The sequence below is a fragment of the Carassius auratus genome, chromosome 36 (genome assembly GCF_003368295.1).
Source record: "Carassius auratus strain Wakin chromosome 36, ASM336829v1, whole genome shotgun sequence".
Taxonomy (NCBI): Eukaryota; Metazoa; Chordata; class Actinopteri; order Cypriniformes; family Cyprinidae; genus Carassius; species Carassius auratus.
This window is the reverse complement of record NC_039278.1, coordinates 7111108-7129058: the sequence shown is the minus strand read 5'-3', so window position 1 is coordinate 7129058 and position 17951 is coordinate 7111108. Positions and strand designations below refer to the sequence as shown.

The 17951-nt window shown below is 38.0% G+C and overlaps 1 protein-coding gene across 3 annotated transcripts in view; it reads left to right on the top strand.

Annotated features, from left to right (window-relative positions):
- LOC113055097 (mitogen-activated protein kinase 14B-like) overlaps window positions 1–17951 on the top strand; it is a 34485-nt gene that overhangs the window by 813 nt on the left and 15721 nt on the right. For all 3 annotated transcript variants that reach the window (XM_026221076.1, XM_026221075.1, XM_026221077.1), the window contains exons 2-3: window positions 10221–10350; window positions 15544–15602. In XM_026221076.1, the coding sequence (XP_026076861.1) occupies window positions 10221–10350; window positions 15544–15602 (189 nt within the window). The remainder of the gene's footprint in view (window positions 1–10220; window positions 10351–15543; window positions 15603–17951) is intronic.

The window sequence follows — 17951 nt, the reverse complement described above, 5'->3', positions numbered from 1 at the left end:
TTTTTTTTGTAACGTGACATCTGTGGGTTTGTGATGCCGATCTGCTGCGTGCTGACCATGGGTTAATATAATAATAAATGCATGATGCGTATTAGAGTTTTTATTGTTGTTTTAACCATTTGTGTGTAAAAAAAAGGGATAATAAAAGTTTTGAATAGAAGCTCTCACACTTTTTTTTTATATAGAAAAGACAATAAATAAAAATAAGCCGTAATAAAAAATATTATTTTAAGTAAATCATATAAATGAGCAATGCACACATGATGATAAAATAATAATGTAATAAAATACGTTATTATTTTTAATAAACCAATAAAATATTAATGAATTAAACAACTATAACTCAGTTATGCATATAAGTTATTAAACATTAGATATAATTAAAACTCATTTGTTGATATAACTAACTTAAAATCTAAAAAAAATTAAACCATAAAAATAATCTGTAATAAAATATATAATTTATATAAGTCATATAATTTAATAAAATGCATATGAATCAGTTGAAATATATATATCCGCAATCTGTAAAACTACCTTATGAGAAAAACATAGGCTAGGCGTAGCCGAAAGTTGAATGACCTGTTTGAATTTGAGTAAAGTTTCAGTGGAGTGAGTGAAGTGAAGGCCTTCAACGCTGTGCATGAGGACAGGATGATGTCACCACCTGCTCTGACTCATACTTCCAGCATTAAGTGTTCTCCTCACCACTGCACTTGGTAACTCATGCTTTTGAGGAGTCATGCTAGAATGAAACCTCTTCTAAATATTACATAATATACTCAAAAGCTCTAGCGGTTTTCCTTCAAGACCTAGACTTTACATTAGACATCAAGTGGTGACCCAGCTCGGCACCTAAGCTCTGCAGGAGCTCCATTGATTGTGCCCATATCCGTGTGTATTTGACTAATACGAGGTTAAATGAGAGCAAAATATTTGGCATGTGGCTCGGGGCTTTCTAAAAGGAACAGCCAGCATTTCTTTGCATGCTCCTGACATCAAAGAGGAGCCACGGGCTTTGATTTGTCTTGAGGAGTGTCCGTTCTAGTCTCTTTCCTTGTGTGGGTGGATCCTGTCCTAGCCAGAGATATAAATAGAACTCCATTGTGTGTGTTCCCAGGACATTTCAGTCTGGTAAATCAAGCGGTTCAAGTGTGTTCACTGTCAATCATTGCTGTATGAAGCTGCAGCACTCCTGCCATGTGTTTCTAGGCATGCAGGAAGCACTCTGTCTGTCATGCTGAATATAATGACACTTTCTATAACCCAGACACGAGAAGTGTAGTCATGCTACAGGGCACTGCATTATCTGCCACACTTTTCAAGTGATGTTTTCAGCTCAGTGAACAATAGACAGCAATGTGTGTTTCAGACAGTCATTTAAACATATATTTTTCTTTTTTTAAACAAGTAGTTTGCAGTAAGAAAAACATGTAACTGAATATGTATGTAATGGCACTTTTGCTCAAGCTGTGCTGGAATCCAGCCTGGTTTTTTAGCCTAAGAGCTTTTACATATTATATTCCCATTCATTTTTTTTCCCATAGGAATTTAAAAAAAGTTCTCGTTAAGGAGTTCTAAGGCCGGTGACACACTGGCTGCGTGGCGTGAGCGTCGCGTGTCTGAAGCGTCCCAGAAGCGTGGTGGCTGCCTCGCGTTTTCTGTCTTTACACACCAGAACCGTGCCTGGTGCGGCGCTGGCACGCTGCTGCTGTAGAGGGAAACCGTTGACAGACCAGGCTCTTGTCTTCATGACAACAATATCAACTTTTTTTTACACCCCTACACCTACACCTACTGATAAAGGACACCGTCAAAAGTATTGACTGCGAAATAGATTATGTTTGACCGGTGCAATATTTGAAAATCGATAATTATTTATTTATTTTTTAAATTACATTTATATCTGATTTTGTCAACCTATAGACTTTCAAATATCAAGATATCATGAATTAATATGTATTTGTGTACAAAATGACATATAAACACATTTCCTATTATATTTAGCCTGGAAACGCTTCCAACACGTGCACGTGTCGCGTGAACAATAGGCGTCGGTTCTATTTCTAGAATGAATGCATGTCTGAGATGCACGTCTCACGCAGGCGGTCTGTAAGCTCTAACCTGTTAACATGGGAGCCGAATTAAAAACAGACACGTCACGCGGCTGAGACGCTTGCGCCACGCATCCAGTGTGGTAAAACCACACAAAAGACAAAAACCACACCAAGCAGCTAAGAGCACAACAGTATTACAAACTCACAGTTTGAGCAAAAAGTGTTTGAAAATTTTAACCTGAAGGAAGCTTTTGTAATTAAATAAATTATAAAAAAACCCATAGATAAATATAAAACTATTGATTTTGATTTGAATAGATGTTGAATAGAAATAACATCTGACATTTATTGCACGATATCCATATAAAGACCTTATGTAGGGCCGCCCCTTTTCAGCACTGCACTCGTTTTGTCTTCCGCTTGTATTTCCACAGTGTGAAAGTAAGATCATACGAATTTATGAATGAAGTGCTGTTTTAAAATCTTCCCTGTCTACTGACATTTGTTACGACATCGGCCTCGAACATTACAGTGCAAAAGATAACTCTTGCTAATCTCCAATAACTAAGGCTATGTTTACAAGACAACATAAAAATAAAAGTTTTTCCCTAATAAAAGTTTCCCGTATACACAACCACATTTTCAAAATGATTCGCGTTTACACATATCTGCAAAAACGGCCAAAAACTATTTATTGTGTATGCCAGGCCAGTAGTTGGCGCTGTCCCCATTAGTAAACAGCACCTGTAGGGAAGTGACGATTATATGTTGTATATGATGCGTCTCCGCTGTTGGTTGTAATATTGGTGAAGTAAATCCACACTTTTCTGAAGAAGCGTTGAGCAGCAGCAACACAAAGCAACGCAGATGATAATAGTGCCGTTTTCAAAAATGTGTTTTCAGTCCCCAAAACACAGTTGACCGTTCACCGTTTTTGGCTGAAAAGTTGTGTAAATGGCCCCAAATTCACTTCGCCAGCTAATCACTCTTCAGCAGTGATGGTATAGAGCTTTTATTGCTGGGACGGCCCCATCTTTCAGTATAAAACGATGTTCAAATCCAGTGTCGAACTGGGCCTTGTTTATAAAACATTCATTACCAAAATGACGGGAACAAACACACATGTGCGAAACTCGCTTGCTGCCCTGGAAAACCAAACTGCATCCACTGTTCATGTAACACTGGGTTCTTGGGGAAGCTGAACAAAGGTATCTTTTCCTCACATCCAGAACACAAATTTAAATCTTTAGCTCCAGCAGGTGAAGTCTCTCAGCCTTATAATGCATGGCAAATGGTAACAGAATCTATAATGCTTTGTTCACACCAAATGCGAATAGAGCGTCTGTTGCGAATGATTTCAATGTTAAGTCAATGCAAAGGTCTCGCGGCGCGAATGAGGCGTTAAGCGCAGCACGGAAGACGCGAATTGACGGGCGAATAGAGTGCTTTGAACGAAACGCGCGTTAAGCGCGAATTGTGCTTTTTGTGCATTTAGCGTTTGACGCAAATTCGACGCTTGAACATATTAATAGATAAATTGAATAAAGGCCAAAGATAAGAAACATTTAATTTTACCCCAAACAAATTATATTTTATCTTGAACCACTAAAGAGACATCAGAGCCAGCGGCAAATGTCAGAAGGTCTAGTTGAGCTGAGGCTGCTCTCGGCGGATACATGATGACGGAGCTCCCGCTGATCGCATGGAGCTCATCTCCGAGATCGGCGAAACACATTTTTTAAATAGACGCTGTCATTATAAACAAACCACATATTTGAGTTTAAAACAACTACATTCTCGCCTGAAATACTTTTAAAACTACATTTCATGACACAATAACAGTTATATTTTGAAAATTATCCGAATAAAAATGGCGGTTGAAAATGCTGCGTGAACTCAGCTGGCAGAAGCCCCCCCATGACTCGAATTCGCGTCTGTTGTGAAGTTAATTTCACGCGCGAATGAAGCGAATTACTCGCGTGAATGAAGCGAATGATCTCAAAATGGTCAGGCGGCAAACTAGACGCGGTAGACGTGAATTTGACGCTCTATTCGCGTTTGGTGTGAACACATCATAAGAGTAACAAGAAAAAAAACATGCACTGACAAAACCTAATTAAACCCTGTGGCTTGTGTCGATACATTGATGTGTAAAGACACAAAACAATTAGACTGTGCAAGAAACTGAACAGTATTTATTTAGTTTTTTTTTTTTTACCTCTGATTCACGCAATGTCTGAACTCTTGTGAACGCGCTTCACAGCAGCAAGCACGTGAGGCTTCTTCTTGCATTATGGCAGATTGCAGACTTATAAGTGCATTACCGCCACCTATCTCTCGAGTGGACCATTGACACTAATTGAGATTGTAGATAGAGTGTGCTCTCGAATATGCTCTAGAACCACTCTAACACAGTGGTGGAAAGAGTACTGAAAATTTGTACTTAAGTACAAGTACTGTTACATTGTTGAAATAATACTCAATTACAAGTAAATGTACTCCTCTCAAAAACTTCTTGGAGTACTGATTACCAGTTACTTTTTAGCCGGCGTTATTTAATCATCAAACAATATTCATATCAAAGACCTATGGGGATAATAGCAATATGACAACACTGAATTTTTAGAAGCAGTGATTTAAGAGCCATATACAATATGTTAGGCCTATTTATTTAGATAAATGAAGATCAGATGGCTTTGACCTGTAATGACTGTAAAATATAGTGATGCAGTAGACAGACTAGGATATTTATATGTACAACTCCGACAAATATCCTATTCCAAAACATTTCTAGCACAAATTTACATGGTAAAGAAAATTAAAGTTCCATCTTTGTTTAAAGACTTTCTGGTGCATTTCACTTACAACCAATAACATTTCTAGAAGGATATTCATCAGTCAGGTGTGGATCTATTCTGAATGTTTTATAACTTTTGACAAAATTTAATCCAGATGCAAAGAGAAATCATTTCTACTTGAAAAGCACGGTGAGATCGCAACTACACACAGTCTGCTCACAAGCAGTTCATTTTTGTATAAGTTAGGCCTATTTGAGAGCTCGCCTCCAGTTTTCTGCGATTACATGACCGCGTTCTCATGTTACAATAAAGCGCACGCCACATTTGCGCGGGAATGATTAATATTATGCGGAACTCCTGCAATTCCGAGCAGACATTCAGACTGTAATTGACAGGAGACGGATGATTGTCAAACTCCCTGTCGGAGAGAAGAGAGTGACGATTGTATCTGTGTATATTTGGTAGATACTGTGGAAAATGAGTAATGGAACCGTGTCAGATATTTCAGTATCAGTATCACTATAATGCTGTTCAGTTAACGTCAGAATCTGTTGAGATTCTTAGAGGTGTGTTTTGTGAATGCAGCAGTGGGATTTCTAGCCTGTAAGATGCACAAAAGTGTCAAGCTATGACTGTTTGCAAAAGGCCCACACTGTCCAGGTCTTGTTGTTTGACAGAACAGATGTGGAATCTGCCAGAAGGCTCAGACTGCAGCGCTCTGGAAGTTTGGGGCTTTCTCCTGCAGAAGCTGGATCAAAGAGAAAATCCATCTGTAAAACAGAGTCCTTATTTGAGTGAGGAACAGAGGTGTTTGTCATGAACATGACGTACGATAGAATCAGCAGATTGTAAGCACATTCTGTCTGTTTCTTCTTCCCTCATTAAATTAAAGCTATTTGTGATGTATGATGCAGGGCAGAGGAACACAGTGACTGACTTACTGACTGACTAACTTGTGGTGCTCTTCATTGGAAACCGCGTTGGCCTGCTTAAGGCCTGTTTTGCTGGGGTTTGTTTTTCTTGCTCTGGCACAAGTTCTTCATGATCTAGGCGAGGTCGAACTGAATGCAAATATCTCCCTTGTCATTGCATTGAAAGGCACATTCCATATTCAGTGCAGAAATAGTTTACCTCACTGTTTGACAAAAGAAACATTTTTTTTTTTACTGTAAAAAAAACGTTGTCATGTTGCTTTCCATTTTAAATGCGCTTCTCTGTAAAAAGAAAATAATGGTGGGAATGAATCCAGGTCCAAACACTAATAGTTAATATAGACAAATAGGTGATAAAACTGCCATGTATCTTTTTATATATTATGTGTTTGTCCTGCAAAGTCATCAGTCTGGAATCTCCTCTGATACTGAACATCTTAGAAAAATGTAAAGGTGCAGTATATTGATGGCTAGCAGTAGACGTGGGTCCTGCAGTCCAAATTCAAAATACACTATTTCTCTTGCTTTTTAATATGCCTCTAGTAGGGCTGGGTATTGTTCAAAATCTTTCAATCCGGTGCCAATTTCGATACCTCAGTTTGGATACCGGTTCCTAACGATACTTTTTTCGATACCATATGTTTTAAAATCCATTTCCACATCAACACAAATACATTAAACACAAAACTTTTATTTTTATGTGTAACACTTCACACTCAGAATAACATTATTGATACAACTGGTTGTTCTTTTTGGATAGGGGTGTGCCATTCAGGGGCGGACTGGGACCAAAAGGTTGCCCTGGACTTTCTGGCAGACAGCAGCCCACCACATCATAACGCGAACGCCCCTGTTTTGATGTCATTTATTAATTTAATATTTAAGTAAACAGTTTGGGGATTTTAACCAATAGGGCAACTGATCCTCCGTAAAAAAAAAAAAAAAAAAAAAAAAAGAACAGCAGCTGTTTATTTAGTGACTCCTAGTGAGCGATACATGCTCATCAAGACACAAACATTCTCCTAGAACTCACACTTTGCATTCAGTTAGCAGATCCATATAAATCAGGCATGAACTTGAAGTTTATAAACTCAAACGATAGCTTTATGATCCGATTAGTGAACCGATGATTCCTTTGAGTCAATCTTTTAAAATAATAATTTATTTTGTTTAACGAAACCAGTGTGGATACCAGTGTTTCACAAACTGTATAGATCTGAGCTGCAGGGCTCGCAAAATCACTAGCCCCACGTCCCGGGGCTATTGTGTTTTCCAGTCTGATGGGCTATCGTGAATAGTGATGTAAAATTCCTAACTTGATTCGCGTTGTTCACTCGCTTGAAGGGGGTGAAACGGATCGTAGCTGATCATTTGCACTCGTTTCTAAATATTGCTGATTCAAGTGTTTTAAACAATTCGCGCGCGTTCGGAGCTTGCGCTCATTCATTCAAAGCACGCGCTGCAAGCAGCATTTCAGACAATGCGCGTACAGAGAATGAATACATCTTTCGCGTATCGTAACTTCTGCATGAACACATACACACAAAATTATATCAAAATAATTGTCTCTGCATGTATTCTCGTAAACACAGTCGGTTATGTTTTAAGTGAACGTATACGGTGGCCTGCTGCTTAGAGAAAGTCGCTGTACCCGATAAATATGTCTCTCTCTCTCTCTCTCTCTCTCTCTCTCCGTTTTTTAGACCACGTGATAGGGGGCATGTTTCAAGATACGCAATGGAGTAGACCAAACTAAACCGGGAGGGAGGGCAAGCCGGCTATGGTTGCAATACTCTTATTGCATATGTTGCACTTTGCTGACTCGGCATCCACTTGTATAAAGTGTAGCCACACTTTGAACCTCTTTGGCATTGTAAAACGGAAATGTTTTGAGAAAAAACAACTACACTTGTGTTGCGAATTTAGCTCCTTACATGCACGTATGCTACAAGCTCACACAGACACAGCCGCTTGGCAAAAAATAAAATAAAATACGGCCGCTTGGCTTTTGGAACCGAAATTTGGCACCAAAAGATAAATAATTTTTCGATACTCATAGTATCGAAGTTTTTCGTTCGATACCATACAGGCATCGAAGTTCGGTACCCAGCCCTAGCCTCTGGTCGTAGAGCTTTTTAGTAGTGGTCAACCATAATATTTGGCATTTTTCAAATATCGGCATCTGACTTTTATTTTGATGGTGTTGAGAGCGGCAGCACCTGAATGACATTCTCCCTCTTGTTTACTGTTGTCGTTAACAGTTCTGTCTAATACAAATAAAAGTCTTTCTAATAATCAGATAGAACAGTTAAACATACATTAAAGGAATTAATGTATACAGAGTGTATTATAACGATTGCTTTTATATTATTAGTAATAGAAAACCAAACATTATAATACTTTCTCGTTTGCTGTCAGCATTACGCAAATATGCATTTATATAAATTAAACAAATATTTGAATGGCTAATGAATATTTAATTTCACAAACCTTGCAAACTCTATGCAAGTCTATGCAAGTTGTCTATGTGTGTCAGGTTTTAAGTTTGGACATTGCATTCATCAGATATAGATCAGTTGCAAATGTCCAACGCAAGACCAATTAATTAGCTTTGCAACTCGTTGTTAGATCCAAATTATTTTATTTTTGTTATTGTGCTGAGTTTTTTTGCAAATCAGATGTACAGCCAGCATAGGACAAGGCAAAAAATGATTATTTAATACATTACATTGGCGAATAAAGTTTAGATAATCATTTTTTAGCTTTTTTGAACCTTAAATCAATGTGTTAATCTAAGTCATGATTTAAAGTCGGCACACACGTCTTCTCTATTGTGATATTTATCTGAGTGGAACAGAGATGTTGTTGCAAGGGGGAGTGCAAGTTATGATTTTTGATTTAAAAATTAGGAGGGAACTTGAATAATAAAAAAAATAGGCCTATTTAAATTGATGCTCAAGTAAGTAATTTACACTGCAATATTCCACAAAACAAAAGAGTTTTCAACGTTGTTTTAAACTGACAGATTTAGCGACATTAAACTTCTGATAAGCTATGAATGTTCATAGGCTGTTCATTGTTGCGTTTGGGTTTGGTTAATACAGAGGAACAGCTACTCTAATCACAATGTCCATTATGGGCTACATCAGCGTGTCCTGGTTTGATAGAGATATGGGACTTTTCCTGTACACTGTGGTGGTTTCCCATGTTTCACAATCAGCACTGAGTCATTGGCTCAGGTCTCTCTGTGCTAGATCTTTCTTTTGGATTCAACCCAGCTTGCATGTGGTAGACCAGTCCTGCGTGCAGCTGTCTTGTGCTTCAGCACTCTAACTCTACCTAATGTTCAGCCTGTTTACAATGCTTGTAGGTAGATATCTCTCATAAACACCACACCCTTTAGCGTCTGCAGTGGAGACGGTTCAACTATGCCTACTTCCACGTCAAGCTAGTTTGAATCACGCAGTGATTGTTATGTAAGGGGAGAGCAACATTTGTTTAAGACTCAACAGTAAAGCTGTACAGATCTTGACCTTTCTGTTGGCACTGTTGTCTGTCAAACTATATGCCCGATTGGGATTTATCTCGTCTTATCAGTTCAGTTGCATCACAAAAATTTGCACGTTATCCTGTGAATGTTTTTTTTTTTTTTTCTTCTTCTCAAGGGTGTGACTATACAATCAGTGCAGGCACGTGACAGTAAAAAAATTATAAATTATTTATTAATAAAATAAATGAAAGCTCATTTGGAAAATGAAATTGGGGGATGGTAAAATATATTATTATTATTATTATTTATTTTTTGGCAAAATTATTCCTTTATTAATCAGAATCAGTTTGTCAAAAGAACCAACTTTGGTACCAGTCGGTACTGAAATGTAAAAAATGTGACGACACCAGCATTTCCAGCTAGCATTTTGAGCTAGCATCACTTTCTGATTATGTAAGCATGTTAATGCATTAACCATAACCAAGGGCTGGGCGATATGGCCCAAAATATTATCGCAATAAAATGTTGTCTAAAATGTGAAATACTTCGCAACTACTTAAGATGTGGGAAAGCAGAACATCGCATTTATGAATGTAAAGTGTGCGTGTGTGTGTGTGTGTGGGTGTGTGTGGGTAAGGAAATATTGGGCCAAAGTCGTGATTAAAATCAAAATCACTATCGATCAAAAAATTGTGAATGTTTTTTTTTTATTTTTACATTTCATATCTACAAAAGGGTGATAGATGCGTTCTAGATACACACCACTTCTGTTATGTTAATGGAGCATTTCATGCTTTTTAAAACCTTATAGTCCAAATGATCAAAACGTTCCTACAGTATAATTTTTCATAGGATTGCTTGTGAATCTTGGAGCATACTCCTGGGTAATCTTGCAGTCTGCGATGTTGACCGAATCATTAACATGTTGTTCTTTTTTCCGCAGCTCCGCGTTAGACACAAAGACAGGCCTGAGGGTCGCAGTCAAGAAGCTGTCCCGGCCGTTCCAGTCCATCATCCACGCCAAGCGCACTTACAGAGAACTGCGGCTCCTCAAACACATGAAACATGAGAATGTAAGTGATGTTTTCAGCTCTTTTTTTCACCTACATATGCATACAGATCTCTTTTGAGAGGCTTGCACTGTATTTTTGAAGTTCTCACAAAACCTGACCGTGTCTCTTTCTCTTTTCTTTTCCTCATAATCTGTGACTTCCTGTACTTCCTCTCTCATGACTATTAGAGCATCCTCACATCCTCTGTCAGCACTGATCCCAGTGGGAGATTCAACTGTGCGTTATGAAACTATATCGATTGTTGTCTGTGAGCTAATGAGGGAAAGGGGAGAGTTTATGCACTATTAATGTATAATGCACTGCACTGCAAATCATAAATGCATAATGTTGTGCTCAATGTTTTGTATTTTAGTTTAGTTTTTTTCAAGATTATAGCCTTTTTAAATAGCTTTACGACAGATCTCTCTAATTCTGTTCATAATGCCTTATTATGTAGGGCCCTATGATTTCTGGGATGTGGAAAAACGTGCGGAATTCAGTTGTTAAAATGGAATTTACTGTTTAACGCGGAAAGTCACGGAATTTGTCAAATTGTGGATAAATAGATCAAAAGTAGGTCAGTACACTTGAATCAAATCACGATATAGACTACTCTGTAAATATTATATGCGAAAAGACCATTTAAATATGAATCCTGAATGATCTGCATGTAAATGAATGACGCAGACATGCGGTTACATTCGCTACAAACACGTGTGACACTTGTGGTGTTTTCAGCCTCTGCTGTCTCACTACATGACAAGATGAACACACGACGATTTTCATAAGCATGTACCGCTTAATTTGAGAAAAACACAAACAGAAACTAAGGTCTTAACGGAACCCCGCCAAAATAAAAGTTTGGTTTGACTTGAAGAAATTATGACGGCAATGTTTTATATATAATATAATCTCAATAATAATAATAGCAATAATAATAATTATTACAATTTTTTCAAATAAATTATCAGAAAAACCAATAAACAGTAAACCTTTGTTGGGCAGCAATTAAACATTTTTTTTTTTTTTATAAATTAATGTTTTACGCCATTTTATTACCAGAAAAAAAATCACAGGATCCTTAATATATATATATATATTTTTTAACTTGTAATAAATAGTTTTTAAATTGTATAAGTGTAATAAAATGTAATATGGTAAGCATAAAAAGGATTTCATTGAGGGCCTAGTTATGGATAAAGTCAACATGAGGTTCTTTAAGGTCGAAAAGTGCATTTAAGAGTGTTGTGTTTTTTTAGCAGGGACACGGTATGTGCGGATGATCTTAACTGCCTGCTGTTGGGAAGACACTCAATGTACTTTTGCCTAGAAAAAACTCTGTTTTTGCCTTCTGGCCAGAGTCCACAAATCTTTGCAGTGTCTGTTTGAGCGTGGGTGAAACTCTACGCTGGATCACAGCCACCTACTCGCTCTCTGTTTCTCCCTCCCTCCATTTTTCCACATGCACACACATTTGTGTTCCTTGGTGTTGTCTCTCTGTCTTGCAGATGTTAATGTTTAATAAACGCCCGAATCCCTGAACAGATCGGCCCTTCAGACATCAATAAACCCTTTTTCATTTAGCGAACTGTGACAGCTGACAGGCAGCATCCAAGCAGGACCGTAGTAAACACTAGCTGTACTCAGAAGTGTAATATGAGCAAAACACAGCGCACTGATGAAATGTTGCAGCAAAGGGATGTCATAGGTATGTATGACTTTTGTGTGATGATGATGAATTTGTGACAGCGTATCTAAGCTGCACATTTCTGCATAGCAGAAGAAGCTGCAAGGAGAGTTTTAGGACTATTTTTGCTGTGCGTGGTGTGCTGAACATTTGAAAAATAAATTAATTAGTGCTGTCAACCGATTAAAAAATAAATCAATTCCACATTGTTGCACTTATATAATAATGCATTTTGTCGTAATTTCACATTGAATCTCCAAAAATTAATGTAATAAAATGGTATTGTTTAATGGCTTATGGTATTATTTATACCAATACTGCTACTGATGTCTCTATCAAATGCATTTTACCTCAATTTTCTATTAGTCATTCAGTATTACAGTATAATTTAAAGCCATTAATTTGAACTTTTAACTTTAACTTCGTGTTAAACTGAAATAAATAATCGCACAGTTAGTTTTAGTTTGGTCTGGAGGAGTGTTGTGATGATGGTGTTGAAAGCCGAACTGAAATCGTCATTGCATGTGTTCCTGGTCTGTAGCGATGTTGCAGGATGAAGTGCAGTCTGATGTTCACCGCATCATCCATGGACCTGTTTGCTTGATGACTTAACAGCAGAGGTCTAGCAAGGGTCCAGTGATGTCCTTCATTCATTGCATGAACATTTGGCCGGCATTACACAAATCTTCCCACATAGTGACATAGACATTTGGGGGCGTGTTAGAACAAGGTATTTTAGGAGAATGTGGTTCACTCTTAACTTTGATGAAGAATATCTCTTTGGATTTGAGACTTTAATCTGCAACTTCACAGATCTTCTTCATGCACCAAGAGCTTGTAACACCCCAAAGAGAAAGGAAAAATGTAAATCACATCATTTGACCCCATTAAGTGCTGAGATTTTGGGGTTTCTTTTGGGATGGGGATGATGGTGGAGCGTTTGAAGCAGGAAGGGACTTTGCACAGCTCCAGTGATCTGTTGAAGGTCTGTGGAAAGATGGGTGGGTTGCTGAAGGTGTTAATGGTTTTGTAAAGAGTTGGTCAGGGCGGGTGTGGGTTGTTAAACCAGGAGTTGTAAATCTACAGTAAAACTCATTCAGGTCTTCAGCAAGTTGTTGATTCGCCTCAGTGCTGGGGTACGGCATCTTGTAGTTTGTAATGTCTTTCAGGCCTTTCACAATGAAGCAGGGGTCTTTGCTGAGAAGTGGTTTTCCAGCTTTTTAGCATAGCTCCTCTCAACCACTCTGATCTCTTTTGTTAGTGTGTTCCTGGTCTGATTGTGCAAGACTCTGTAACCAACGCTGTAGCCATCCTCTTTGAGCTTGGGAAGCTGTCGGAGTTAAAGTGAACCAAAGAGAGTAACTGTGAAGTGAACCATGGCTTATCATTGTTGTGTGTTAAATAAGTCCTGGAAGGAATGCACATATCCTCACAGAAACTGATGAAACGTTACAGAATCTGTGAGTCCATCTAGATCAGTGACAGCAGCTTCAGTGCAGTCGAAACAGGCTCGTAATGCCCGCTCTGTTTCGTTGGTCCATTTCTTAAAAGTCCTTACTAAAGGCTCAGCAGATTTAAGAAGTTTTTGCCTGTATGTTGTAAAAAGGCACCAGGCAGTGGTCAGAGAGTCCTAAAAATGCTCTGGTGTAGCAGTGGTCCGAAATATTTTTGTAAAATATACATTTTTATCAGATAAATGCAGCCTTGGAGAATAATTGAGTTAACTTTTGAACGGAAGTTTAATCGATTGCTGCCGATCTGCCCCAAACACTGTCTGTCAGCAAAGGTTGGCCAAAGTTTACAAGTGTTACTGTGGGAAGAAGTGCATCGACAGTTTAACCAGTATGTAATGCACCTACTCCTCCTCTTGCAGTGAGAGAGAGAGGGAGATAAAGGTGATGCCCACACAAAATCTAAATGAGTTTCACAGAGGATGCAACACATCTCACTCTCTGCGCCGTTTCCTCTGAGAGAAACCGCACTGGGCCGCACGCTCACCAACATCAAGAAAACAACAGCAGTCAAACTATTTCATTAATAGTTCAAATTCGGGATGTTCCAAGCCCATCTCAGGGCCGATTAAATTTTTTTTTTTTTTTTTACTGATCTGTATCGAATATCCTAATCCTGCTTCTGTGTTTAACATATTTGAAGAGGACCTTTGTAACCATTCACTTGAAAGTGATTTATTTACGGTTTCCTCTTATCTGCTGTCAGACTGAGATATCGTTGTCATAATGCGGTGCTATGGGTTGTGTCTTGCTTCGAAGTTGACTGGCACGCTGGCATTCACAAGCTTCATGTTTTCTAAACTTTTCTCCACTTTATATATATCTAGAGGTGTGACGGTTAGTATATAACCGTGAGACCGGCACCATCATTAGAACTCTATAACCGCCAAAACCGTGTCAATAAAATATTTTTTACAAACTTTTTCTATCAAAAATTATTTTCATTTTTTAGATAGGATCATACGATGCGCAATATATCGGGAGACATGGTTTTTACCACTTAATGAAGTTTTGTAAATCGTCGGACATGATATTTACCACTTCATTAAATTTTGCTTTGTAGAAAACCTTTCTTAAAAACGAATTTCATTTTGAACAAATTTTATCTTAATTTTAATAGATGTTTCATCAACCAATTGCATGTATTTTAATAAATAAAAAGCAAATATAGCAGACAATGATAACCGTGACATGGAAGCACCAGCGCGCCGCGTTCACTTTCACTGCACTGTGAACTAGAGCGCATCTCATCGTAATGAAACTCAGCGTCGGCCTATGCCTCATACATTAGCATTAAATATCTTTGCTGCATCCTTTCTAGAACAGACAATGGCTTTTTTTTTTTTTGCGGCTCGCATCGGCAAAGCATAGACCGCAAAACAATCAGATGGCGGGCGGGTGCGGCTTTGAAATTTGCTCAAAAAACTATGGCGCGGATGATGAGTTTGGTGACAGATCTACTTAATAAACGGAGGTCTGAAATCTCTGCCCCTTTACCGATCAGTGCGCGCGCTGAAACGGAGTTAACCCGCTATCTTCAAGAACAACCAATTGACTCTAAGGCAGATCCACTAGCATGGTGGCGAGATAATGAAACAGCGCCCTCTCGCGGCTGTAGACGGTAATGTTTTCTCTTGGTTCTAAATAATGCGACTTATAGTCCCGTGCGACTTGTGTTTTTTTCCTCGTCATGACGTATTTTTGGACTGATGCGACTTATACTAAGGTGCGACTTATAGTCCGAAAAAAACGGTAAATAATTTTTACATTTTACATTGACAGAATTGTGAGAGAAAAAGTCGCAGTTACTTTGCTTTATTAAATTTTTTTTTTTCGTGCCAGAAATGGGCTTCCATAATTTCAAGTATCAAAAAGGGGTTATTTATTTAATTATTTATTTATTTATAAGTGAACTGTGGTGCACACTCAACGAATTGAAAAAAAGCAATTTTACCTTGATATTATGAAGCTGTCATGTTTCAGACTAATTTTCTTTGACTCTTGTCTTTGTTGCAGGTAATTGGTCTGCTAGATGTTTTCACACCCGCTACCTGTCTAGAAGGATTCGATGATGTGTAAGTATTTGGTTCATTTCTAGAAGGTGCTCTGACTTAAGTTTTTCCTAGGCTCTTCAGATTGTCAATTCATCTCACTTCATCCCAGAACGTTCTTCTAGGAAATGTTGTTGTAAAAAAGGTTGCATGTTGTATAATGGGTTGCAGGTCTATGGTTTCCGAGCCATACTGAGCAACAGAGTAACAGCTGATATGTGTTGGCACACTCCAGTGATTACTCTGGCGTAGCTGCTACACCTCAGTAGTGTGCAGTAATTATTTAATGTGTAAGTGTCTCCATTGCACAACCCTGCGTTACTCAATAAAATCTTAATTAGACATGTGTGCCCACTGTGTGGTGAAGGACCGGTTAAACCCAGTTACGTTCAAGTGCTTTCCATCCAGCTGTCAGTGCAATAATCGAAAAAGCAGCACCTGTCGAGTTCTGCTCTGGGAGGGATGAGGAACATCGTGGCGGCACACGTGATGGGGTTACCATGGCAACACATGGTTCATCCGCTTAGCATAATTTCCTCATAGGCACATATGCAATAACCTGCAAAATGTTATTGCCTTATAATATAACTGCCTCATAAAACAATTAACACAAACAAAAGAGAATGATAGCACATTCAGGGAGTTATAGATAAAAAATGTGTTGCCTTGGCAATAGTTTCATATGAGCTGGTGCAGTTATGAAATTTTGGGTGATAAATTGTCGTATTAATAATTACAGTTAACTCTTTTGTACATGTTACTTTCATTGTAAGCTTAATGCACATATATATACCTTAAGAAGAATGCTTTGCAAACATGTATAATCCTGGGCTATAATATATAATGATTAATAATCATTAATTTATAATATAATGACTATAATTTGTAGTACAATAATAATGCAAAATTTATTATTATTTTTTTTTATGGTCTGACTTCTAAAAAATTATTATACCATTATATTATGCCTAAATGTTGGGTTTGCAATATCTTTTAAGTTACGTTTATTAAAGCTCTCAATGATTTCTGCAATTAGATTGAATAATTGCAATCAGTGTGCAATCATTGCAATTGTGCACTTGTACTTCATTGGACCATTCATTGTTATAAACCTCATAATGAGAGGTTATAATTAAGATCCCAAGCAGAAAATATTTTACGAGTTAATGCTGCGCTGTGCCTGCTCAGAAATGTGTAAAGATGTATTGCAGCATTACATTATGTCACTTGTAATTGTGCAACATTAAACAGTCTGAGTAAAGACACCTAATGCCAAAAAAAAAGTACATTTGGCAGTGGTTTACAAATGCAAAGTGAAATTTAGAAACCTGACTAGACTTGACTATTAACCACACTGTCAGGTTTGAACAGTGTGAAACGTTGACTATTCTGGGTGTGACACCCTCTTTTACTCGGTGCATGTCCAATCTAACATCTGGGTCATTGACACAAAACTGCTATCATATAGATCCATCATAGCTAATAAAGGTGAAAGTCCCATTTTAATTTCATGGGTTCTTTAAGGACTGCTCTCACGCGCTGTCCAAATGTTGAGCCCAGTCTCAGTATATTTAATTTAAGACGGGTGAGAGCCGTTTCGAGGTCATGCCTTGGTGGGAGAGTTTCCCAGGAACAAGAGCTCCAGTGTGAGTTGTGTTTGGCTGCTGAGAGACTGGAAACTGGAGCTGGAATTTCTACACACAAGCACTGCAATATGCATGGAAACAAGAGCTAAGAATACTGTTATGCTGCTATAAATACTCCCGCCCCAAAATCTCGTGGAGAATGAGTAGGGGAGCAGAGCTCGGGGCAAGAGGGAGGAGCACGTTTGGCAGGAGATATTTCTGAACCGCATGTATCCATATCTACTATGTAAGTTTCTATGAAAACCTCTCTGACAAAGTGCTGGCTCCGCACCAGACACATTCCACTGTGCCAGGAAGCTGATTGGTTGTGCTGGATGCCAATCAGGACTAGTGATCCACTGAAATGACCAGACTTAAAATTTAGACCAGAATTTTAAGTTTTAATTTACTCAGAATCAGAAATTAGGTTAATTATCAACTGTCAAATAAAAATAAAAAATATTTTAACATTTAAATTGTAAGTTAAACCGTTTTTGTTCTATTAACTTTTTAATTATATAATGTAATAATGTACCAAGAATTCAACAACCATTTGTATATTATGTGTAGTAGTAATGTCTATCTCTGTCATTCTTTTATCTTTATTTTAAAAATAAGAACAAAGATTTTTGTCTTCGCCCTCTTTGGCCTAAATATCTGGCATTCCTTTCTTTGTTACATTGAAAGGCTTTGTCTTTATAATAGTTTGGCTGCTATGCTCAGACAACTTGCAAAATAGTAAAACATG